This window comes from Heteronotia binoei, chromosome 1 (genome assembly GCF_032191835.1).
Source record: "Heteronotia binoei isolate CCM8104 ecotype False Entrance Well chromosome 1, APGP_CSIRO_Hbin_v1, whole genome shotgun sequence".
In the NCBI taxonomy this organism is placed as follows: Eukaryota; Metazoa; Chordata; class Lepidosauria; order Squamata; family Gekkonidae; genus Heteronotia; species Heteronotia binoei.
Genome location: NC_083223.1, coordinates 183,084,167 through 183,111,222, shown reverse-complemented (window position 1 = coordinate 183,111,222; position 27,056 = coordinate 183,084,167). Strand labels below are relative to the sequence as shown.

Sequence of the window (27,056 nt, the reverse complement as noted above, 5' to 3'; positions counted from 1 at the left end):
CCTTCACCTTCTAAAGTGCTCATCTAAGCTGTACCATGTACCACTCAACCAACATTTTCATGTACTGCTACTGCCATAGTGGGATATTGCTGACATGGACTTCAAAACTGCCACTTATGCCAGATAAAGGTGTTCCACATATTGGAATTCTAGATGTTATGGACAATTTCATTCAGCAGCCTAACAAAGTAAAAGGATACAATCTTCTGCTAAACTTAACACACTAAACTGAATGATGCTGACTGAGCATCTTCAATAGTAACTGTCTTTAAATATAAAAAGACAAGGAATACTGACATCACCGAAGTGCCATTCACTTCACCCCACTCTAGTTTATGATACAATAAGATAAATGGATCTACTGTATCAAAGGCCACAGTCAAATCAAGTAGGATCAAAACTCCTTCTTCTCGCCCTTCCCTGTCCTCTGCTTTTTACCTGAACCTTCCTGCAACCCCCCCTGTTGGATCATAATATATAACTAACACATAATTACCTGCATCTTTTCTGCTTTGGAAAATCTGGAAAACAGGTATACCTAAACCTAGTATTTGACGCTTCCCTGATCTGCAATATACAGATTTTTAAAAATATTAACACGTAAAACTTGCATTTTGTTTCTGAATCACCTTGACACCAATTTGGTTTTTTGGCTCTGAAACTCCAGCACCTTCTAGTTCAGTTAACACCCTACTCACCAATTACAAACAGAGAGCCAATCATCAGATAAGCTTTGGATATGTCTAAACAAACTTGGATGTGTTCCTTTTGGAATTACTATCGAGGTGACTAAATTAGGATCTTGCTTGTCTTCTAAACTGGGAGATTGCTTGACTTTCCTCCCTTCTGATTACAAGCAAGGTAACTGCGCTCATGTCAAAGTTCATGCCATGCCTAACCTTAATTTTCCACTGAAAATTAGTACACAAAATATTAATTTCCAAATTCAAGAGCCAAATCATGTTACTCACTTCTAGAACTCTATTGCTTAAATTAGTTTCAGTCCAAGTTTACTGCTCTGGATTCAAGTGAAAGAATCAAGAATTAAAGATAAACCATAGCATTCTTCAAATCTCTTTTCCTTTTTTAACTTTTAACTTCTGAATTTGAAATTGAAATATTTACAACAACAGGGGATCCTAAACAGGGAACAGGACTTATACAAAGACATGAATCTTTTGCACTATTTTAAAAATAGTACACAAGATCTTACAATTAAGTATTTTTCAGCAGTGCCTGGTACTGCCATACAATACAAAATAACTATCTCTCTCTCTCTGTGTCCTTAAAGTTAGGTGGACTTAGACCATATCTTTTCACTGATTCTGCATATGAAACAAAGATGAGTCATTTTTCTTAAGAGTTCAAGATATTATATTTCTCCATATTTTTACTTGTCTTGAGATCTTGTCAATTATCATGATTTTCCAAATTTTATTACACTAGTGTAATGGAAGGCAGTTTTTTGCCACTAGGAATCAGGCTGCTGTTAATAACAATACTAGGAGTTCTCTTCTGATATGTTTCATGGCCTAAGACTCCCAAAACCATGGCTTTTTTTTTTTTGTAGAAAGAGCCCAGCATGAACTTATTTGCATATTAGGCCACACCCCCTGACATCACCATTGTTTCACATGGGTTTTTTGTAGAAAAAGCCCAGCAGGAACTAATTTGTATATTAGGCCACACACCCTAATGCCAGACCAGCTGGAACTGCTTTCCTCTGCTTTCCTTCTCAAAAAACGCCCTGCCCAAAACCATTACATCGTTGCAGGAGAATTAAGTAACCTGTTACCTTACTGACACATTATATGATTACGGTCCCAAAAGAAAGAATCTTAACAGTCTCATCAGGTATGAAAACTAGAACGAGTTTTGTCATTCTTCTCCCAGAAAAACAATGGATATTGACTAGTAATGTGATGCAGTTTGTCTGAAATTAAGTATCATGTAATACGTAATATGTAGTAAGAGCCCCGTGGCGCAGAGTAGTAAAGCTGCAGTACTGCAGTTGGAACCTTCTGCTCACGACCTGAGTTCGATCCCAGCAGAACCTGGTTCAGGTAGCCGGCTCCAGGTTGACTCAGCCTTCCATCCTTCCAAGGTCGGTAAAATGAGTACCCAGCTTGCTGGGGTGAAAGTGTAAATGCCTGGAGAAGGCAATCTGGGGCTTGCAGCCTGCAGCATAGCTGCTAGGCTGCTTTAGCCTGGTTTGCCTCCCTGGGAGGAAGGAGTCAGGGTTCGCCTGTTTGGGCGTGCAATATTGGTGGCGGGGTCTGGCTGTTTTTAATGGCCAGATCCCCGCTCCTTTCTATAAGTCAGGAGGAAGATCGGGCTTCTTCAGGACTGCGTGCGGCTCCTTTCTCTTCGTGTCGGCCTTGGGGAGGCGTGCTGGGGTCGCGTCATCGTCGGATGTCTTGAGGGCTGCGTGGGAGCATGCGGAGGCCTGGCTCGTCGGCGTTTGAGGAGTGGACAGAGGCTGAGTGGTTCCTAGGGGGGCTTCTTTAAGCGGACATCTGGGGGGGGTCTTTCCTTGGGCTGGGGGGAGTCTGCAGGGGACTCTGGTTTGCTTGTGGGTCCAGCCTGGGGTGGTCTGATCTGTGGACGGAGGCTGAGTGGTTCCCTGGGGCCTGGCGATCCTTCTGCAAACAGCTAAGGGTTTTTTTCCTTGGGCTGGGGGGAGTCTGCTGGGCCCAGTCTGGGGTGGTCTGCCCTCTTCCTTCTCTGGGAAGGAGGATTGGGGTGGTAGGCTAATGGCAAGGAGGGTGTGTAGCGGCTGGTCCGAGTCACACAAGGGTGTGGCTTGGTTTTGGTCTTTGGGGCCGCTTTGCTGTGGAGAAGTGTATGTGGCCATTTTAAGTCTCTTTCTCTGGGAAGGGTGGTGTTGGCCATTTTAGGTCTCCTTCACTGTGAAGGGTGGTGTCAGCCATTTTATGTCTCCTTCTGTTAGAAGGAGTGGAGGTAGCCATTTTAATTCCCTACCTTTTCATGGGGTGGGAAGAGAGGCAGCTATTTTGAGGAGTACTTGCGAGATACCATTTTAGATTTATTTATTGCCTGTGACCATGTCTGGTGGTAAGGGGTCTGGCAGATCCAAAGGAAAGAAGCCTGCACCTAAGACACCTAAGGCACCTGCTAAAAGGCCCTCACCCCATTATCCTCATCTGACGAGGAAAGGGATGTGGTGGTTGAGGCCAATATTTTGAGTAGGTTGCGGGCGTTGGAGCAGGCGTCGGGTATTCCCTATCCAGGAGGGTTGGAAGGGGATAGGGCCTCTAGAGGGGGCAGCAAGCTAATATTCTAACTGTTTATTCTTGAGGGCAGGTCTGGTGGAGTGGTAGTGGACAGGGATGCTGGTTCCAGTGGTGCAGATGCGGGTGCGGTGTCGGCGGCTGGAGCATCTGGAGTTGGAGCATCTTTGGTTCCCTCCGGAATTGTTGGTAAGTCAGGGAGTAACTGGCAGGCTGGAGTGGGGCAGGCGTGGCTATGGGGACCATGGGGTCCTGCCTTGACGGCTGGGCAGGGTTATCCTGCTGTGAGTCCAGGGGTGCCTGCTTCCTTCGGGTCGGGGTCCCTGTTGAATAGGACTTGGCCTAGCGGGCAAGGTGGCCCTTGCAGGGGTTGCACGGGTGTTGGGCACCTGGGTATGGCAGGTCCCTTCATGGGCGCACCTTCTCCGTATGGGATGGTGCCTTTTACATCTTTGCCCTTTGGGGATGTTGACTTACCGTTAGGGGATCACTTGCTTCCTGCAACCAGGGAAAAAATCCTGAAAGGGGAGTATGTAGACATTTTTTCTCTGCTCTTTAGGGAATTGGAGAAAACAGATAAGGAGGAGTTGGATGAGAAGGAAAAATTTAAAAAGCGTAAGGTGGATAGGACCTGGGCAAACTGGCTTCCGGGGTTTTGTATTTATGCCGGTGTGATTGCCTGGGCGCAGCTTTGGCGGGTGGCTGCCCTTTACCAATATTTGTATATTATTTACAAGGGCTACATGGCCTTCAGCGGCCCCGCCTGGCTGCAGTACGATGAGGAGTTTCGGATGAGGGCTGCCCTCTTCAGTGGGACCGTATCCATCAGCAGCTGTGGCTACAGGTTATGTCCCCGGCTAGGCCTAACTTGGGTGATCGCTCTGACAGCGGTCACCTGGTGAGCAGGTCAGCTGCATCGTCTTCGACTTCATCTAGCTCTCCCCACGGTTCAGCGGGGCAGGCGGTTCAACCCCGCTTGCTCTGCTGGGAATTTGGCTCTTTGGGAGTATGTAGCAGGAAGGCTTGCCAGTTCAAGCACGAATGCCCCATGTGTGGTGAGTCACACTCCTTTGATAGCTGCCCCAGAGCTCGGGGACATAAGAACGCAAAGAAGCCTGGTGGGGGTGGTGGATCCTATCCAGCTAAAAAAGGGGCCCAGCCCGATAAGGGTGGGGCCTCTTGAGCATTGGCTGTCGAGGTATCCTCGAAGGGCTGACAGTTTGTATTTGTTGGAAGGTTTTAAAGTTGGTTTTAGGATCCCTTTTCAGGGGCCTCGGGTTCCTTTTATGTCCGGGAACCTTAAGTCAGTTGAGGGTTTGGAACATACTGTTAGGGACAAGATAGCCAAGGAGTTGGCGGAGGGTAGGATCTTGGGTCCTTTTTCACATCCTCCAGTGGGTACTCTTAGGGTTTCGCCGTTAGGTGTAGTGCCAAAAGAGGCGCCTGGTGAATTTCATTTGATTCACAATCTCTCTTTTCCCAGGGGAAAGTCTGTGAATGATGGGATTCCTGAGCACTTATGCTCAGTTAGGTATACTAGCTTTGACCATGCTGTTGCCGTGGTGAGACGCTGTGGGGTGGGCGCAGAGTTGGCAAAATGCGATGTTAAATCTGCATTTCGCCTTCTACCAGTGCATCCCGATAATTTTGAGCTTTTGGGGTTTTCTTTTGAAGGCCAATTTTACATGGATAGAGCACTGCCAATGGGCTGCTCTGTATCATGTTCTGCTTTTGAGTGCTTCAGCACATTTTTGGAATGGGCTGTGCGGGAGAAAGTAGGTTTACAGGACATTGTTCATTAATTGGATGACTACCTTTTCATGGGTCCCAAGGGGACTGGGTGTTGTGGGCAGCTCCTGTCAGGCTTTATTGAGCTGGCGGCGGAGTTTGGGGTCCCTTTGGTCCCTGAGAAAACGGAAGGTCCGGCCCAAAAACTGACCTTTTGGGGGATTGAGATTGATACTGTTGCGCAGCTGTCTAGGGTACCTCTTCAGAAGATAGCTGAATTGAGGGCTAGGATTTTTGCCTTCTTAAAAAGGTTACCTTGCTGGAGTTGCAACAGCTAGTGGGACACCTCAACTTTGCGTGCAAAGTGGTTGCTCTGGGGAGGGCTTTTCTCAGAAGGCTTTGTGATGCTATGGCAGGTTTACGCTTGCCTCAGCATAGAACTGGGGTTACCTGCAGCATGAGGGATGATTTGAAGGTTTGGCAGGAATTTTTGGAGTCATTCAATGGAGTTTCCTTTTGGAGAGAGGACATGAGGCTCTAAGCTGAGCTCCAAGTCATGTCTGATGCTGCTGGGTCTTTGGGTTTTGGAGTCTATTTCTGCGGACACTGGTGCGCAGAAAGTTGGCCTGACTCCTGGGTAAAGGTAGGTGTGAACCAAGACCTTACATTTCTCGAGTTCTTTCCCATTTTAGTCGCGGTTTGGCTGTGAGGGAAGGATATGGCCAATCACACTGTTCATTTTTGGTGTGACAATATGGTGGTAGTCCATGTCATTAATTCCCTTTCATCCAAATCCTGGCAGCTTATGAAGTTGGTGAGGGCCTTCACTCTGCGTTGTTTGCGGCTTAATATTTTATTTTTAGCCAGGCATGTTCCTGGGGTGAGGAACGGGGTGGCTGATGCTCTCTCTTATAAACAGACGGAGAGGTTTCGTCAGCTGGCCCCTGATGCCGACAGAGAGGCGGTGCCAATGCCCCAGGAGTTATGGCTGATTGGAGAGCCAAGGCCTGCAGAGTGATAGCCATTGCGCCCAGCACCAGGAAGGCTTAAGAACGGGCTGTGTGGCAGTTTGAAGACTTTAGGGCTGAGGTATGGTATTGCATGGTTTGGCCCCTCCCGGTGGAGCAGCTGCTCCATTACTGAGTTTCGCTGCGAGGTAAGGGATTGGCCGTGCGATCCATTAGGGGGCGCCTGTCTGCATTGGCTTTTGCCAGTAAGGTGCTGGGTTATAGGGAGGAAATAGCTGACTTTCATCTTTGAAAGATGCTGGAGGGGTGGGCCAGAGAGGCCGGACCCAGAGTAGACACACGGAATCTTATGTCTTCGTCGATTCTGTGGGGTTTGAGAGGGGTTTGGATGTGGTGTGTGCTTCTTCTTTTGAAGCATGTTTGTTTCATTCCGCATCTTTAGTAGCATTTTTGGGGGGCCCTTAGAGTCAGCGAGCTGGTGGCACAGTCCAGAAACGATGTTTCTGGCAGGGCTCTATTGTTGAAGAATTTAAGGCTATCTGAGGGTAAGGCAGTGATTACTGTCCATCGCTCTAAGACAGATCAGTTGCAAAAAGGTGCTGTACTTGAGTTGGGTAGTTGTTCTGAGCTTGAGCTGTGTCCAGTTATCGCATTGGCTGCTTATTTGGCAGTCCGGGGGCCCAAGGAGCGGTTTTTGTTTTCCCATTTTGATGGTAGCTCGTTGACAAAACATCTATTTTGGGCGGTGATGTCACGGGCTTTAGGTGAATTGGGGTTGACTGGGGTGCGGTTTAGAATTCCTTTAGAACTGGGGCAGCCTCAACAGCTGCTGCCATGGGGTATCTGTCCTCCGCCATTCAGTGCTTGGGCCGCTGGCGTTCAATGGCCTACAAGTCTTATGTTCAACAGTTCCTCAGGCCTTAAGTAGCTTGTTTGTTGGGCTGTTTGGTTATGTTCTCATTTAACTGTTTTTTCTCTTTAGATGATGTTGTTCCTGGCCAGAGGAGCCGAATTCTCATCTATGGCCATAGCCACGTGTTTTGGGCCGTTCATCAGGCATGGAGAATGTCGGTCAGCTCTCAGCTGGAACTTAGTCAACATATTTGTATCAAATGGCGGGGGCACTGGGGCCTTCAGTGGCCGGGCCTGCTGCCCTTGTTATTTCAAGATAGTGTGTGTCCTCCTCCTCAGGTTTTAATTGTTCACCTGGGAGGCAATGATCTGGGGCTTTTAAAGGGCAAGGCCTTAGTTTGGAGGCCCATGATGATTTTCAGCACATCAGGGAGCGATGGCCTGGGACCAGCATAGTTTGGTCAGCCATGCTGCCCCGCCCTGTTTGGTGCTATGCTTGGGACCCTGCAGCTATTGAGAAGGCTCAGTATAAGGCTAATAAGGAGATTAAGAAGGTGTTAGAAGGGGGGTTGGGCCACTATTTGCCCCATCCGGACATTTCGTCGAAATTTCCTGACCTCTACAGAGGGGATGGGGTACATCTCTCAGGGTAATATGTTTTTTCTGAGAGATTAGCGGCAAAGGTTGTGGGTGGCTTTGGGCCTCCCGGTGGGCGCTAAGCCCTAAGTAGAGACTTGGCCTTAGTAGTGGCAGGTTTTTGGGGTTTAGGGCACTATGCAGCTAGGGAGGACTGTGAAGCATCCCCCTTTTGGGGAATTAGGGGTCTGGCATGATCAACCTTGGGGTTTGGTGACCCCGGATGTGGAGAATGCAGACCGTCCTGGAGGCTCAGCTTGAGGGTGCCTTCCGTCGAGACGTGTGTCTGGGTTTGGGCCCTCTGGTGCGTGCCTCCCTGCTGGGCCTGCCTGGCGGGAGCTGAGTCAAACAGCTCCGGCTAAGGGGCTGGGTCTCTCGCCCGCTAATGGCAGGGGAGAGGTCGCGGTGACCCCCAGTCCTGGCCAGGCCACTGGTTGGGTGCCCTTGCCGTTTATTATGATATTTAACAAAGTGGCCCAATTTTATACCAATGCATTGTGTCTGACTCTTTATTCCGACCTTGGGGGGCAATGGCAAATCACCCCGTAAAAAGTCTGCCGTGAAAACCTTGTGAAAGTAACATCACCCCAGAGTCGAAAACAACTGGTGCTTGCACAGGGGACTATCTTTACCTTTTAATACGTACTTTAAATATTCGCTCTCTTATGTTAATGGCATTTCAGAGAACTTTCTATCAGAACATCTGTGGGTGGGCTGCTAAATATCAGTTTACTTTGCATAGTCTCTAAACACCCAGAAACCAAATCTCAGACAAATGCAGGATTACGAACACTTACTTAGAAAGCAAGATGACACAATTTTGGGCCCTCCGGCCATCAATCACAGAAAGCTCTTTGACTTTTCGACTGGACAGGTACAGGTCTTCAGTTGATCCCATTTCCTTCTATAAACAGTTAAAGGACATGAAAATCAGTGCCATGGATTTTTCTCTCCTAATTTTCCCTTTCTGTGCACAAACCAGATGGACAACTTTATTAGATAACCCCAATGCTCTAAGTCCAAAGAACTGAGCCTGTGAAGAACCTGTAATGCTACAAAACAAACATTAAAAGGAATATTAAGGCAACACATGATGGTTCTCTTGCTCCTAGTTCATAGTTAAGTCAAAGATATATTTACTTGTGGTCACTGCTCCAGTTACACACAGTTCTGTGTGAATGTGCCTTTACTGGGGTCTGGTTCTCATCTTATTTCTACCACTGTAGACAGGACTGTCTAAGCCAGCTGAATAAAATTTTATAGCATAATTAACATTATAGCATAAAATAAAACCTTTTAAAAAGTATCATGCATATGGTGCAGTGCGTGCCGTGCATCTCACGAAACACATTGCTCCTCAGAAAATCTGAAACAGCTGTGTGGGGGAGACCCCAGCTGGGGAGCTTGAACAATTAAAGTCACTACTTAGGAGCAGTGATACCTCTCCCCTTCTGTCCAATGAGTAAAAAACACAGTCATATCCTTCACATTTTCTTGGTATTTCTCTCCATTCCTCATGGATTCAGGTAAGTGAAAGCACAGTGACCATTTTCCATATTCCTCTCAGAAATTCATGCAAGCAAAACCATGTTATCTCCGTCCCACTATAAACAACCCACTTTAGTGCACATAAAAATTAAATGTTATTCATGCAGTAACCAGTTTGTGTGATCAGTACTGCCATGTGGTATCTTAATGTAAACTACTGGAATAAAATTTCACAAGCCAGACAGGAGACAGGCAGTGATACTTACCTGCTTACAGGAGGAAGGGTTAGTTAGCAGGTCCTATACAGGTAGCAGTCGAAGATAACAGAGAAGGGAAATGTGCCAACAGTTAGCCACAGCAGTAAAGGTACAGAGTTTACCAAAGCTAACAATATTGAGCACTGTATGGTTTTCTAAGTGATTAAGAGCTCTGAAGAGGAACACATTGGGGTCTGTTCTCCTTTCCTTATATATGTATAATGGATATAATTAATATGTATAATGGACAGTCAATATAATCATAATCAAGTAATGTAATATTGTGCTTAGTGCTTTTTTGCAAGGTTCCCACAAAACATAATTAACCATTGCTTCAATTTGTTCTACAATTATATAATAAGTCTTAAAAATAAACATCAGTGAAGGGGTTATGAGTTCTTCTGTTTGAATGGTTGGACAATCTTGCTTCATCCCTGTATAACTAACAGCAGACACCATTTCTCAGGAGGGGAGAACAGACCCATTGTCTTTTCAAAGAAAGAAGAAGGAGTTTAACAACTAAAAGAAACTGGAAAACCATATTAATACCATGTTAATTGTAGCAGGAGAAAAATGTCTTGTTCATGCTCTCTTTCTGAAGAACAAAAGAATAGGGATTTGCATTGACATTTGGATTTGGGTGCATTTGGTTGAAGCTAAATAGTTGCAAATTCTGGGTTAGTAATTACTGGCAAACTTTGGAAAAAATGAGAAGGGAAACAATAAGAATGGGAAACTTTTTGTCAGATTTTTAGTTGAAGAACAGATTTTGATGTTTTGCTCCTTTTTTCTTTCCCTCCAAATGGTCAATGTATACTTTTAATTATCACATCAGTTAGTTAAGGTTTCAGTTGCTTCAAGGTAAATTTAGATGAAACACAGAATAAATTTCTGTTTTAAAAGGCAAATGGTGTCAAACAGAAACAAAAATGTATATGAACATGTGAAAATGCCTTTGGAGAAAGGTGGGCACAAATAAATTATAAATAAATAAATATCAGGCTATAGCACTGGTCTGTCTTGCTCTGTATTTCATTTCTGACCAGCTGAGCTACTCTAATGTGAAAGAAACATTTGAGTTGCTAACGGGGAACAGTCAGTCATCAAAGCATAACATTCAGGGAACTACATTTGGATATAAATTAAACAAAACCTAACCCCCCAAAATGTGCTGATGTTCATAAAAATTATTAGGATTGAAATGGAAAATTACTGACCATGATATTCAAGAAAGTTTGAATTTGGTCATTAGTCAGGCACCCTGCATAGCCCTGACCTGGATAGCCCATGCAAATTCATCAGAACTCTAATGGAACTCTAATGGAAACAAAGCAGGGCCAACCCTGGCAAGTATTTGGATGGGGGACTACCAGAGAATACCAGAGTTAGGAGGCAGAGGCAGGCCATTTCTCTGAATGTCCTCCATGGCCCAGTAGGAATCACCAGAGGTCGCCATGACTTCCAGGCATGGACACATACACATGTGCACACACAAAAAAAAAATGAAAAAAACCACCAAAAAGAAAAAAAAATAGACACCTTGCTTAAAGTTCACACAGATCAGTGTTGTGTGTGGAGAGAGGATGTATGCTGTAACGAGTGATGCACAGATGGCACCAACACATATGATCAATGAGAAGCCCGCTTGAAAGCTACAAGAGAAAGGGCCTTCTCTGTTATGGCCCCTACATGGTGGAATCAGCTACCGGAAGAGGTGAGGGCCCTGCGGGACCTTGTTCAGTTCCGCAGGGCCTGTAAAACAACCCTCTTCCGGTTAGCCTACACCTAGCTTGAGAATTTTAATGCAACCTGCCAGATCTCTGTAAATATTGGAATATTTATTAATTTTTATGGTTTTATCTGTTTTATCTGTTTTAAAGTTATTCCCTTACATGTTTAAATGTTGTTTAATTTATGTTGGATCTAATGCTGGAAGCCGCCCTGAGCCACTTGTGGGAAGGGCGGGATATAAATTCTAAATAAATAAATTAAATAAATAAATAAATAAGGGCATCTCAACATCTTTGGGGGCCAAAATTGGATTGGGGTTGTGTAATGGGGTCCATGTCCTATTTTTTTAAAAAAGAAAAATGTACCCACACCCCACAGCTGCTATTACCTGTAATAATGAGTCTTGTGTTCACATTTAAAGCAGTTGATAGCTACACAAAAATGGATTGTTTAGATGAGGAAAGCTAGCCACCAACCCCTTTTTCAAGCAACACTGCCTGACCTCTGTTTTAGCATTTTTCTCTCAGGAAGGTTAACTTCCAATACTGGAGCAGGACTGGGAGGGGAAAAAAGATTCAAGCACTAGATGATAGTGAGATGAAATGGAGTAGCATTTTCTTCTCCTAATTTGTGTTCTGTCTCTTTCCTGGCTAAATTCAAGGTACTATAAAGTTCTTCAAGACCTGTAACTTGCATACTTGAAGGCTTCCCCATCCTAGATATGCCTTCATGCCAGCTAAGGCTGGTACAATACTTTCTGTAAGTGGTTCCATCCTTTCAGGAAGTCCATTTTGTCTTCAGTGAGAGCCATAGCTTTCTCCATAGTAGTATTCATTCCACTGAATGGTATGCCAAAGGAGACATGTAGGGCACCTTCTCTGGTGAAATTCAAGAAGCCTTGATAAAGAACTTTATTCCCATGAGCCTTTGGATATTGATTTGATTGATTGATAAGTTTTGGTAATGGGTTTTTTAGACTGTTAGGCTAGGTGGCCTTTGAACTTTTTAGAACCATTCAAGGCAAGTTCTCTTTTTGCTATGGTTCTGAATATATAGTGCGTTGTGAGTTCATTGTTAAAATGTAATTTTTATTGAGGGTTACTGTAGTTTTTTTTCTAAAGCTATGTAAATTGTTTTGCACTTTGAAGAAGTGGACAATAATAATAATAATATTTTCTTAGGTGGCCAGTGCCTGCTTTTCTCTGCTGAGAAAGCATCAATTTTAATTCCTTTTAAGATGAAAATGTTTTTTCCAATTTGTCTGAAATTTGGCAGGTAGGATTCCTGGGGTCAGGCACAATCCCTGTGAATTTTAGCCCAACTGATGGGGAGGGAGAGACTTATTTACAGTGCAAATGTGCTTACCAATTGAAACCAATATAAATGAATATTAAAATAAAATGAAAAAAAAAACTTATTCAAACCTAAAAAAAAATGAACAGTAATAATTTTTTTACACATCCCTTAAGCCTGTCAGTGCAGAATGCCTAGGAAAATAAGATCTCTTGGTTCATCTTTGGGTTAAACACTGTGGAGAAACACAGGACTCAACAATGGATGTTCATGCAAAGCAGCAGACTAGGTTGTGCAAAGAAGCTTTGGAAGAAAAAATGGCCTAAACAGAAAGGGTTGTGTGATGCTGGGTATTAGAGACAAGGAGAGGCACCTGGGTCTGTGAAGACTGGGACAGTGAGAGCTACAATCCAGGACAAAATGGAAATGGATCATTTTCCCTATGATACCCTCTACCTGTGACACACTCCAAAAAGACTATTTTGAGGACAACTAAAAGGTGTTGTAGTTAGGTTAGTAGAGGGTCTGATGTTTTTCATTGGTTCCACTTGGACAGGGCAAAATGCTGCAGGATAAAAAGTTCTACAATTATAAGTTGTAACTTGTTTGTAATACAGCATAAAAAGGAAAAACAGTTTAGTGTCCCAATTAAACAGTACTGGCTAAATGTTTATTAGACTCCAAAGCAGCTTTGGGCTGTCATTTTAACAGCAGCAGGCTGCTTCAAGAAGGCTGGAAAAGATCAAGCCTGCAGAGTCTACTCCAATAATTTGAGGGGGGGGGATTCTGGAGGGAAAAAGAGGGGTAATAAAAAAACCCGGCTCCCTTCCAGCTGAATCTCATTCATCAGATACCAACAGAATGCAGGTGATTTGCTTTCCAAGAAGAGTAGGGGGGGGGATTAATAAATAGCTGCTGTTAAAATATGTTGTCAGTGTCACAATCTGTAACTCAGCCAGGTTTAGCTAATAGAACTGTTGGAAGGAAAAAGAAAGAGAAGTAAAACAAACAAAAAGAGTTTGGTTAATCCAATTATACTACTCAAAACTCTTTAGTTGCTTGGGAAATTTTACTCAGGATGAGTGGGGGATGTCAGGGTAAATGCGCTGGGAAAGAGGGAAAAAATAACAGCACAAGTTACAAAGCAACTAACACTCTCCAAACAAAATTGAATATTACCTTCCAGGTTTCAGGATATACATTTTTATACTAATGACAAAGGCAACTGCAGGTCAGAGTTTGAGCTAAAGCAATAACCCAGTCGTTTAGCTTTGCTCTCATCTTTACTTTGAAAGCATTAAATCCATGAAAGAAAACTCTTCCCCCAGTCAGCTCTCCTCAAGTGTGCACCAGACATTGGAAGTAATTCTGCCCAGTATCATAGGGGACTCCGAGTCTATGATAATAGGGGGTGGGGGGAGGAACTCCTTACCTGGTGTCTCTGATATGCAGAGAACATTTTTTCAAAATCCTCCAGATCCAACATCTTGAAAGCTCTTAAATCATCGATTTCATGCCAGATTGTGCCATTTATCTTCTCCTGCGGTCAAAAGAGATGAACGCACATTCAGGGGACCATACAATGAAACCTTGTTGACAAAAGGAAACTGAGGTCAGCCAATAAAGATATTCAGAGGGTAACCATGTTGGTCTGCAGTAGTGTAGCTAGATTCCAGCCTAGTACCAATAGCTCAGAACTACTGGGGAGTTTTCTTAGCAGGAGGAGAATAATATGATCCTGTAAGACTTCTCCAAATTTCTTACTCAGACACTGTCAATGTTACATCTGTGAAAATCTTGTAAGTACTTTAAAGGGTTCATTCAGATGTCATGATAAACCAGTCTGATCAAGTCTCCACATGATTAAGTCTCTAAATACAGGCAGGCCAACAAACCAGGGTTTTCAGATGGCTTCAAAAAAGGGATTTCAAGTGACAGTTTGTAGTCACTTGTTAACCACATTTAGTACTATTGCTATGACATCTGAATTCACAAACCACAGTTTGTTGAGGGGCAACATATCCTGCTTTGGTTTGGCCACAGAGACAACAGTATAGCAAGATGACTTCTCAATTGGTAAACTGAGAACAGGCAAACCAGGGTTAGGTACAACTAGGCTTCATTACTCACATAAGGTAACCGGAATTTAGAACAAAGAGTAAGGCTATGTTCAGACATCATGAGAAACCATGATGTCTGGGCATAGCCTTACTCTTCGTTCTACCATCATTCTTCAACATCAGCTGAAGAGTTGTTTGTTTTCTGGGTACCTTTGGAAGACACTTTTAGTACACTATTTTCTTCACTCAACTTTTTAACATCTTAAAATATACTTTATAAATGAATATTGCATTTTATTGTAAATTACTGTATTCTTCATAAAACTTCTGAAACATCAATAGTTTAAGAGTAAAATATAATAAAATAATTATTACTTCTATGCTACAGAAGTGGTTGCTTTAGTCCTTTTAAAAACATGAAAAGAAACAGAGGAAATCCAATTGGCAACCAGGAAGGCCTTCACAGCAGGTGTTGTCTTGTAGTCCAGAAGAAAGGATTACTAAATGACAACAAAGAGACCTCTCCTGGGCTGCAGTTCCTGAAGTGCACTCATGCAGCAAAGTACATTAACACTTCATTACTGAACTAATTAGGAACAGTCTCCATTTCCCACTCACAGACATTAAAGAGAGCAAGAGAAATGTGTTACTTAAAACAGACAGGACACGGACAGAGCAAAAAGCAGGGTTGCTGGATGGAGGGAAGAGATGATCAAAGGAAGGGGGGAAATCTTGAGGGAATCCAGGACAGGCATTTTTAAAAAAAACAAACAAAAAAACACCAGCAGTGCCTTGTGTTGATTCTCTTGAAGTGGCATGTCATTATATGAAGCTGTGCTGTATAAGAACAAGGAGTTATCAAAAGTACTGTGAAAACTTCTGGTTTGCCCCTATTGGAGAGCCAATGTGGTGAGGAACATTGGGGGAGGGCCCTATTGAGTCTCACCTATTGTTGTTGCTAAGATGATTCCTTTTGCTCCATAAAAATATTTATAGTCCCTAACCAACAATTTAAAAATAAAACAAAACTTTTTAAAAATATATATATATATTACTTCATCATTATCAGTATATCTTTTTTTCCTTCTTCTTAATGAGAGGTTTCAGTTCCAAGTGAACCTAGTCAAGTTACTTATCTGGTTTCTCTGCTATGCAAAAGTCATAGTCCATTATGAGAAATCTGACCTGCGAACAATATTTCCCAGGATTCCCCAGAGATTGTCTAAGACATAAGGGGGAAAGTATTTGGAGCACATGCAATTAGCCAGAGTTTGTCTTTATAAGGAACTGGCCCTTTTGAGAGCATCTGTTCCCTAAATGCATTATACAATCACACCGTAATCATGTCATTCTGCACTTAAATACTAGAACTGAAGCACAATTCACTGAGAAAGAAACCAGAAACATGAAGCACGAAGAATGGCCATCAACAGGGATTCCCCCCATTTGTTTCTATCTGGCATTACAAATCAAAGCCAAACTCCCCATGAATAAATGATGCCTGAATCATCTCCTCTTGTTCACAGATGAAGAGAAGGATGAATTTTGCTGGTCTCCCCCTTTCCAACCCCCTTGATGCTCCTGAGGGATCCACTGATCTACAGAAGCATATAGGTAGGCACAGAAAACTTCAGCAAGATGGAGCAGGCAGGAAAGTTGCTGCTTACACATTACAGCTTCACTGGCATTGCTTTAGATGAAAGTCATTGCTTTGAAGTAATTTTTTAAAGTAGGACTATTTTGCAATAGAAGAAAAACCATGACACTTTAAAAAATCCTGAAATATATCCCCACTTTCCATTCTAAAGAATATAACAGCATTATCAATTAGCTTTCTACCTTATTAGACAGCATGAGAAATCTGGCACTTAGCCCAAGAACCTAAAACTGTCTTTTAGACATTTTAGCCATGCATACATTGGGAGGAGGTCTACACCTGCTTCACACCAACAAAAGATCTCACAAAGAGAAGCTGCCGCTCCAGCTAACTCTACAGATCTTGCATTTCAAAAGGATCCCTCTCTTGTACACAAACTCACACTGCTTTTCCTAACATCTTTTCTTCTCTCAGCAAGACCTCTGATTTCAAAGGTCTTTGTATTCAACTTTGTAATCAATGGCACCTTTAAGAGTTTAATGTGAAATGTATAGGTTGCCTATCTTTCTCAGAAGCAAGTGAGAATTATTATTGTAGCTCACTTAAATACTGTTTCTGTTTCCCAGAAATTAAAAGGCATTTGCAAGCTAGCTAGCATAAGACTTCCAAGCATCCAATAGGTAACAAATAAACATCTCAGAGGAAATTCACAAATTGTCACAGTCTCCTCTTTAAAAACAAGAATATCCTCCTCCCAACACTCTTCCTGGTTTCCCTCTCAGCAGGCACATAACTCTATATTATCAAATGCTGCATCAACAAGAGCTGGAAACTGCATTAAAAAAAAAACCCCACACACACAATGTTATTTTTTCCTTTTTTTGTTAAATATTAATCTTGATAACGGCCGAAGTAAGGATTGCTACCTGTACTAAACATGCTCATTGTTGTTTCTAAACTAACAGCAACAGAAAAGGTTTTGGACTGCAGTGACAATTTATTTTGGGCGCATCAGGCCCACTTAAAGATATTGGGAAATACCTCTGCCTGAGACCAGGGCCCCAGCTAGAATAGGGTCAGTGGCTACACATCCCCACAAAGAATACTGATTTGCTCCATTTAAGAGAGGATTTTTTTTTTTAGAACAAAGCATTGGAATGTACCTGAAGGTTTGTTCTCTTTAGTGGGACAAAGTCATCCAAGCTAGTCATGCCTCCTCTCGCTCCAAGCAGAGTTGTGCAAATTTGTGCAGACTGTACTGGCTCAAGAGTGAAGCTGGCCCTCCAGTCTTACTATAGCCCAGCTCCACAACAGATTTTGTGTGACGAAGTTGGGGGGGGGGGGTTGTAATGAGATGTGGATGACTTTGCCTCACTGAAAAGAAGCCTTCAGGTACGCTCCAATGTTTCATTCTCCTTTAGTGGGGGAAGTCATGCAAGCCGAAGAGCCAGTATGGTGTAGTGGCTAGGAGTGTGGACTCTAATCTGGGAGAACTGAGTTTGACTACTCATTCCTTCATATGCAGCTACTGGTGTGACCTTGGGACAGCCACAGTTCTCACAGAGCTGTTCTCTCAAGAGCAGTTTTCTGAGAGCTCTCTCAGCCCCACCTACCTCACAGGGTGTCTGTTGTGGGGAGGGGAAAGGAAAGGAGATTGTAAACCACTCTGAGCAAAGGGTGGGGCCTAAATCCAATCTCTTCTTATTCTGGGTACATGCCCAAACTACAACTTGGATAGAATCCTCAATCTTATTTATATTTTGTTCCACCACTATGTTGCACACCTTTCTACCAGATGAAGCTTCTTCAGACTTCAACTGGTCCCACCTCTAGTGTTTCATACAAGTATAAAAGGCAGACCAGGTTGCAGCTCTACAGATTTCTTTCACCAGATCCCTGATGGAAAAAGTCATTGATGTTGCTGCAGATCTGGTAAAGAGGGTTGTAATATCCTCTGGAGATTCCAGGCCTTGCATTCCATATGCCTTTTAGATACATGGCTTAATCTGCAAGGTGATAATGGATTTTGAGACCTTTTTACCTAGCAGCTGTGAGCTGTGAGACACAGACAGAAAATCCTTTAGCCTAATCTGTGCCATCCTATTTAAGCAAATGCATGGAGCCTTGCACATGTCTAGTTAGTACCAGACTCTCTCTTTGGGATGACATGGAGTAGGACAAAAGGACAGTAGTATCAGACCTACCAATATGATAAGGGGAGAATACCTTTGGCACAGGGGAAGGATCCATCCTGAGTACCACCAAGTCCTTGTGAAATATACACAATTCCTTTCTGGCCAATAAAGCCCCTAATTCAGAAATCCTTCTTGCAAAAGGATTTTTTCTCCATAAGAAAAAATATGTCTTCTGAGAAGGAAACTTTAGATTCTGATGATCTGAAAGGCTCAAATGGAGGCTTGCTCAAGGCCTGTAACACTTTAGAAAGGTTCCCAGTAGGCAACCCATGCCTAATGGGAGGTGCCAACTGCATGGTTGTCATGGAAGTCTATTGCCAATTGCTTAACTTGGAAGGCCCAATCTTCTAAATCCACCTGTTCAATCTCTAAGATGTCATCTGGAGACAAATGGAACCTGGGTGGCAAATTGATTATTGTACAAGGAGAACCTATTTGCTTGGCAATCCCTGATTTAGTGTAGTCATTAAGAGTTGTGAACTCTAATCTGGAGAACTGGGTTGAGTCCCCACTCCTCCACATAAAGCCAGGTGACCTTGAGTTAATCACAGTCCTCTCAGAGCTGTTCTTTCAAGAGCAGTTCTCTCAGAGTTCTCTCAGCTTCACCTACTTCACAGGGTGTCTGTTGTGGGGAGAGGAAGAGAAGCAGATTGTAAGCCACTCTGAGACTCGGAGTGAAGTGTGGGGTATAAATCCAACTCTTCTTCTTCTGAGATACTGACATATTCTCTAGCTCTGAAACCCAAAAAAGTCTGTGACTGAAGAAAATCACCTCAGTTACCTCTTTTGACACTTTGTTCAAGCCTCTGCTAATCAGTGTGGTCTGAGGGAAAGCGTACAGTAGACCACTGGATCAATAGCAAGTGCATGTCCTCACCCTCTGCCCTGGGATTGTAGAAACCTAGCAACTTGATTGTTGTTCAATTTTGTAAAAAGGGATCCCAAAACAATTTTGTAATATAGGGATCCCAAACCTAAGTGTGATTTTGCCAGAAGATCTTTTTATTTAGACACCATTCACCTGGATCTAAGTCTAAATCCTTCCTGCTCAGTCAATTGCCTTGGAGGTTTGTAAGACCACGTATGTGTTCCACTTTCAGACCTACCAAATTTTTCTCTGACCAATCAAACATGATTTTTGGACTCCTGGAAGAGCACCATTGATCTGGTGCCTCCTAGCCAACTGATGTGTGCCTTGGCTGTAGTATTGACTGTATGCACTAGCACACACTTTTTCCTTGATAGGTTCTGGAAGGCAATCAATGCTAGTCTGATTGCCCCATGATGCAGCCAGTTCATACTGTTCATTTCTTCCAACAGGTGCCATCTGCCTTGGACAATCTGATCCTTGCAGTGTGTTCCCCAGCCCCTTCTACTGGTCTCTGTAATTACCATCAAGTAAAGAGGCTGGAGGAAACTGACTCCCATTGTCAGATTTGGTCATGAAGATCACCAGCTTAGTCACTACTGGTTGCATATGCACAGGGTTTGGGGTGTTTTCACTGATTAAGATGAAAACTTTGATTTTTCCTTCAGTCCTTTAAAGTCACATCCAATAACATGGCAGCCCCATAGACCAAGGAAGGCTGGCTAGGATTTTGCCTGAGACCTTGGAAAGCTAGTGTCACTCAGAATAGACAGTACTAGACAAGACTGATCAAAGCTCTGACTCAATATAATTCATATATTCTTAAGATCTAAAATTAGTAATATTGTGAGATGCTTTGATCAATGGTAACGAGGTATCTGGCTTCTCAATAACTGGCAGTAAACAAGTGCCACTAGACAGTGGCCAAGTCTTTCACATGACAAACCAGAATCAAACCTATTGTTTTCAAAAATGAGCCACATCTCATGAATGTGCTGTAGTGGACCTCTTTCAAATATGAATTGCAGAGATGCATGACTGAAGTTCCCCCACAGTAAAACAAAAACAAAAAAAAGACTTGTGGAATATAAAAGATGCAAAATATACCCCAATAAACAGATACACTGAATTTCTGTCATTAGAATAGCCACCAGAAGTTATAGCGTATTCACTAGCCGGGAATGTTAATCATGGCATACTCAACTGTATCCTTCCTTGCAGCCCCAAAACTATTCTGCATGCTTCAAAATAGCATTTTATTCACCTCCCAAATCCCCATTTATTAACACAGCTGCCTCCACTCTTAACCAGGGAGAAAAATAAGTCTTTGGTTGCTGTACACTAAACAGAAACACCTGCATCCCTCTTAATTTTCTCCCTCCCCCCGCACACACTAATATACCATACATATATATTTATATATGTAGTTATTATAACTTTTCTTCGAAGCACTAAGTCTCATGTTCCGAAAATGAAAATAAATCCCTCTCTTACATTCTCTCCCACAGCCCCATGTGGCTCTGACGGACAAGAACAGGCGGTGCAGAAAATATTTCACTTCATCTTATTTTAAAAGAAAAGGAGAACAAGAGAGAGAATTCTTTTGGCATTCCGAAAGTCCCAGGACACTCATTCCAAATGCCTGAGTTGAGCCCTGAGTGACTTGGAGTCTTAAAAAGAGCGTGGATTTCTAGGCAGCTGTCCAAATTCAACACAGACAGTATTCTATCTGTACTCTTTTAGCAGCCAAGAAAGAAATAGGGGTAGTGGGGAGTATAAGAGTGGGAGAAGTTGCTGAGCTGGGAGAGATGGAGCAAGGCATGAAAAAAAATCAGTCTGGGTACTCCTCCAGAAGGATGTGCTATGGATGCTCTATGAAAAAAATAGAAAAAGAGGGTGATTGTGTTCAAATATGGGTATGCAATGAATGAGCTGTGTGTCAATGCTGGATTTCTCTTAGAAATTGTTCTTGGAATGCTTATAGCCTGAGGGCTGGTTCAGATATTACTGCCATCATTAGATCACCATCCCAAATAAATTCCTCCTGGAAGTACTAGAATCTAAAAGTTGCTAGCCTGCTTACATACAGGCCACATCTGAACACCAACACCTTCAATCTCCACAGAAGTACAGCACTGGTGGGGATTTCTATATGTTCAGATGATATTAAGATTTTAAACATAACCATTTCCACATAGGAGGGCTGCCATGAGGAAAAACGTTTTTCGCAGTAGAAGGATGCAAAGGAAAGTGAACAGATAAAAGTCTAGTTTGCTACAGTGGTATAAGTCAGGGGTGGCCAATGGTAGCTTTCCAGATGTTTTTTGCCTACAACTCCCATCAGCCCCAATCATTGGCCATGCAGGCTGGGGCTTATGGGAGTTGTAGGCAAAAACATCTGGAGAGCTACCATTGGCCACCCCTAGTATAAGCTAACAATATACAGTCTTTGATGAAAAGCTATAAAGACAGGGTGTACTCTACCCTTTCATCCCTCCCACACCCAGGTTGCAATTCTTCACCTGAACCCTTTATAAGAACATAAGAGAAGCCATGTTGGATCAGGCCAACGGCCCATCAAGTCCAACACTCTGTGTCACACAGTGGCAAAAAATTTTATATACACACATACACTGTGGCTAATAGCCACTGATGGACCTGTGCTCCATATTTTTATCTAAACCCTTCTTGAAGGTGGCTATACTTGTGGCCGCCACCACCTCCTGTGGCATTTTTGGTCTCTTGGTCTCATATTCTTGGTCTCATGATAATCCCTCTAAGATGCAACATAGCACATACACCTTCTGCCTAGCTTAATATAGCACGTGTAGGATATGGCTGAGTATTTGTACTGTAATATTTGCAGTACTACATTTAAGTCTGTTGGTACATCCATGTTTTATTCAACAAATATGACTGCTAAAGATATACTGGTGTTACATTTGGTGTTCCCTGAAACATGCACATAAAGTATGGATGACATTACATGCACATGAAGTATGGATGGTGGTCTTCTATCGGGAGATATTTTGCACCTTACGGCGATAGGGAAAAGGGTGTTTGGTAACAGCCTTGCTAACCTAATAAGGAGGACTTTAAACTAAATTGTATGGGGGAGTGAGACAATAATTCAAAGCCTCGTATGATGCCAGAAACTGGGGATAAGAACATTAAAGATTTGCAAAGAGTGGCGCATACGCTAGGTAATGTTAACTTGCAGGCTTGTACGGAAACTAAACCCTCAGGATGCATAAAACGTGGATTCCGATGTCTCTACACTAATGCACAGAGTATGGGAAACAAACAGGAGGAACTAGAAGTCCTAATAAAGGAAGGAGACTATGACATAATAGGCCTGTCAAGCATGCATATTTCTGTAACATAATGGTTCCTTCGACGAGGAACAGGTCACGCATCCTCCACTGCTCCCCCTTCCTTTACAACCTTTGGGCAAGTAATAAATCCATGTTTACACTACAGCCTGGCTGATACCACTTTCATGCTGCCTCTCCTCCCAGGTTCACACAGACAGTCTGAGCTGAAAGAAGTATGAGAAAGGGAGATGTTTTTAATAGCCTAAATTCTTTAGCAGTAAAAGAGATAGTATGTAGTAACCTCTGAACCCGTGACTCAAGCTGCATCTGTATGATACCCTTTGAAGTTATCCTATGTAGCAACTATGTAACACTGTGAATGTCATTACTTCCAAGGCTTGTGTCCTTGGTAAAGCTTCTGAGTTTCTTAAATAAAGCAACTTTTGATTAAATAACAAAAGACTGATTATTGAGAAATATCGATGCTTGACAAAGCCTTACTGAAACTTGGTGGGATGACACAACTGGAATATTAGGATTCAGGGGTACAATTTATTTAAAAGGGACAGGCAAATGAGAAAGGGCGGAGGCATTGCAGTATATGTGAAGGAGGTATATACTTGTAAGGAAATATGTGAATCTGAGCATGGCAGCTCAGTTGAGAGTCTCTGGGTAAAAATAAAAAGAGTAAGAAATAACAGTGATATTATTGTGGGGGTCTGCTATAGACCCCCAAGTCAGACAGAGGACTTGGATGAGATACTACTACAGCAGATTGCAAAGTTCTCCAAGAAAAGGGATACCATGATCATGGGAGATTTCAATTACCTGGACATCTGTTGGAAGTCCAACTCTGCTAAAAATGAAAAGTCAAATAGATTCCTGACTTGTCTTGCTGACAACTTCCTTTTCCAGAATTGAAGAAGGAAACAAGGGGATCTCCTATCTTGGAACTGATTCTCACCAACAAGGAAGAATTGATTGAAGAAGTGGAAATAGTGGGCTCCCTGGGCAGTAGTGACCATGTGATTTTGGAATTTACAGTCTTAGGGAAGGGAAAAGTCAGACTTATAGGTTGGACTTCAGAAAGGCAAACTTTGATAAACTTAGAACTATGCTGGGTAAAATCCTTAGGAGGAAGGGGGTGCAGGAGGGGTGGGAGTTTCTTAAAAGCGAAATACTGAAAGTACAATCACAGACGATTCCTGTGAGAAGAAAAAATGGAAAAAGCCTAAAGAAGCCAAAGTGGCTCCATAAACAGCTCTCTAAAGACTTGAGAAATAAAAAAGACTCCCTTAGGAATTGGAAGGAGGGCCTTATAACCAAGGATGAATATAAACAAATCACCAGTGCTTGTAGAGAAAAAGTTAGGAAAGCTAAAGCTCAGTATGAGCTTAGGCTGGCCAAAGATGCTAAAAACAACAAAAAAGGGTTCTTTTCTTATGTTCAGAGTAAGAAAAAGAGAAAGGACATGGTGGGCCCATTGCGAGGGCAAGGAAGTAAAATTGTAAAGGGTAATGAAGAGAAGGCGGAACTGCTCAATTCCTACTTTTCCTCAGTCTTCTCTTCTGAGGGAAACAGTGCTCAACATGGCAAAAACAGAACATATAAGGAGGGTATGAAGTTCCAACCTAGGATCAGCATAGGGGTAGTACATAAACACCTAGTTTCTTTAAATGAAACTAAGTCCTCAGGGCCAGATGAATTGCATCCAAGGGTTCTGAAAGAGCTTGCGGATGTAATTTCTGAGCCTCTGGCTAATATTTTTGAGAATTCTTGGAGAAGTGAGGTGCCAGAAGACTGGAGGCAGGCGAATGTTGTCCCCATCTTCAAGAAGGGGAAAAAAGACGATCCGGGTAACCACCAACCCATCAGCTTGACGTCTATACCTGAAAAAGATTTAGAACAAACTTTGGAATAGTATAATTATAAGAAAGCTATTAAACTGTCATATTTTTGTTCCAGTCAGTCCTGGAACATTTAGAAAGAATGGATGTGATTACTAAGAGCCAGCATGGTTTTCTCAAGAACAAGTCATGTCAGACTAACCTGATCTCTTTTTTTGAGAAAGTGACTACCTTGCTGGATCAAGGGAATGCTGTAGACATCGTTTATCTTGACTTCAGTAAGGCTTTTGATAAGGTTCCCCATACTATCCTTCTTGACAAGTTGGTAAAATGTGGTTTGGATTCTGTTACCATTAGGTGGATCTGTAACTGGTTGACAGATCACACCCAAAGAGCGCTTGTGAATTGTTCCTCATCCTCTTGGAGAGGAGTGACAAATGGAGTGCCTCAAGGATCTGTCCTGGGACCTGTTTTCTTCAACATCTTTATCAATGATTTGGATGAAGGAATAGAGGGAATGCTTATTAAATCTGCAGATGATACTAAATTGAGAGAGGTTGCAAACACAGAAGAAGACAGAAACAGGATACAGGATGACCTTGACAGGCTGGAAAACTGGGCTAAAATCAATAAAATGAATTTTAATGGGAATAAATGTAAAGTTCTGCATTTAGGTAGGAAAAATCCAATGCATGGTTATAGGATGGGGGAGACTTGTCTTAACAGTAGTAGGTGTGAAAAGGATCTAGGGGTCTTAGTGGATCATACGCTGAACATGAGTCAACAGTGTGATGTAGTGGCTAAAAAGGCAAATGCAATTTTGGGATGTATCAACAGAAGTATAGCGTCCAGATCACTTGAAGTGATGGTATCGCTTTCCTTTGCTCTGGTAAGACCTCATCTGGAGTATTGTGTTCAGTTTTGGGCACCACGTTTTAAGAAGGATATAGACATGCTAGAACGAGTCCAGAGGAGGGCGACGAAGATGGTGAGGGGTCTGGAGACCAAGTTCTATGAGGAAAGTTTGAAGGAGCTGGGCATGTTTAGCCTGGAGAGGAGACGGCTGAGAGGTGATATGATCACCATCTTCAAGTACTTGAAGGGCTGTCATATAGAGGATGGTGTGGCATTGTTTTCTGTGGTCCCAGAAGGTAGACCAGAACCAATGGGTTGAAATTAAATCAAAAGAGTTTCCGACTCAACCTCAGGAAGAACTTCCTGACCGTTACAGCGATTCCTCAGTGGAACAGGCTTCCTCGGGAGGTGGTGGGCTCTCCTTCCTTGGAGGTTTTTAAACAGAGGCTAGATAGCCATCTGACAGCAATGAAGATCCTGTGAATTTAGGGGGGAGGTGTTTGTGAGTTTCCTGCATTGTGCAGGGGTTGGACTAGATGTCCCTAGAGGTCCCTTCCAACTCTATGATTCTATGATTACTGTCTTGAAGCACCAATGTCCACATGTCTAGTAAAACTTGACAGAACTACAGATCTTTTACAGGAATCACAACTGCATAAATTACAGAGCCACCTAAGGGAGTAATGGAACAGTACAATTATAAGAAAGCTATTAAACTATCAAATTTTTGTTCCATAACCACATTAACAGTGACAAGATTGTCTCAAGCACTGGACACACATAAATACACATGGCTGCCACATACTGAACCTGACCCTTGGTTCATCAGTACTGTCTACTCAACAGCTCTCCTGGATCTCAGGTAGAGGTGTTTCACATCATTGATTGATTGATCTTTTTAAAAGCTGGAGATGATGGACCTTTTGCATGCCAAGCACACATGTTCTACCACTGAACCACAGTCCACTCTAATCAGCAGCACAAGTTAGACTCTTACCTCACTCAGCTTGGACCAGTTGAAGGACTTCAGTGGATGAGATGGCTGTGGGATTGATTTTTTTTTCAGACTTGTTCCACTGGTGCTGAACGCGGTGGTAGAAACTGGAGGCATCCCCATGTTGAAAAATGGGGGAGCTCCAGGAGGAGGAGGGGGACCTCCTGGAGGAGGTGGTGGAGCTGGTGGAGGGGGACTAGAGAAAGAAAGAGGCGGCGGAGGAGGAGGCAAAATCTCTGATGATGGTATATCTGAAGAAAGAGCAAATGGGCCACCTGGAGGCAGTTGAGGAGAGGATGTGAAGGAAATGTTGCCACCATGCTGGGAGAGAAAGATGACATTTAGAATGCATATTTTCAGTATATATCACATTGTTTTGTTGACATAACACAGTCCTTCATATTCTGCTTCCACCACAGTACCAAACATTAATTATGGTTAATTCTAATTGAGCTTTCTGACTCTGAGGTATATTTTAACAGAAGCTGGAGTTTTCATTCCTTTATTTTTCTTTTCTGTGCTGAAAGGGGGAAAGGGTACCAAACTGCCATAGAATTGATTTGGAATTTTCAATACTAACTTCCTCAGTGGAAGAGCAAAGGAAAGCAGCAAAATAAAGATGAATCCATAACATCTGGACAGGTCAGGAAAATTACCCATTGGAAAGAAACCTTATAAATAAAGCTAATAAAGAAATTACATATAGCCACCCTGAGCCTGCCTCGGCGGGGAGGGCGGGGTATAAATAAAAATTTATTATTATTAGTATTATTATTATATATAGTTCAAATACCTTTTTCACGAGTGTTTTCATAGAGGTTGGGTCCTAGCTGAATTCTGCTTTACATGCGGTAACTTTTATTTTGCATGTTAACAGTTAATTGATTGAATCCTTTTGGGATATTGCTCTATGCATCTAATTACAATTAATCATAGCATCCAATTTGTGGTACAATATAATGTGTGAAAAATCCCAATAAAGAAAGATATCCACTAGAGACAGTGAAAAGAAAGAATGGAAAGCACAAGTTCTGTAGACACTGATCCCATACTAGGGCATTTGTGAACTTTCCTGCAACCTTACGCAAATTTGTTTCTCCATTCATAAAGGGTACATGCACA

General features: G+C 42.7%; 1 protein-coding gene across 1 annotated transcript in view; it reads right to left on the bottom strand.

Moving 5' to 3' along the window:
• Positions 1-27,056, bottom strand: part of DAAM2 (dishevelled associated activator of morphogenesis 2) — a 349,542-nt gene that overhangs the window by 59,254 nt on the left and 263,232 nt on the right. The window contains exons 14-17 of the mRNA XM_060245049.1: positions 25,938-26,255; positions 13,637-13,744; positions 9,190-9,222; positions 8,233-8,339 (exon numbers count right to left, since the gene is read on the bottom strand). Coding sequence (XP_060101032.1) covers positions 8,233-8,339; positions 9,190-9,222; positions 13,637-13,744; positions 25,938-26,255 — 566 coding nt within the window. The remainder of the gene's footprint in view (positions 1-8,232; positions 8,340-9,189; positions 9,223-13,636; positions 13,745-25,937; positions 26,256-27,056) is intronic.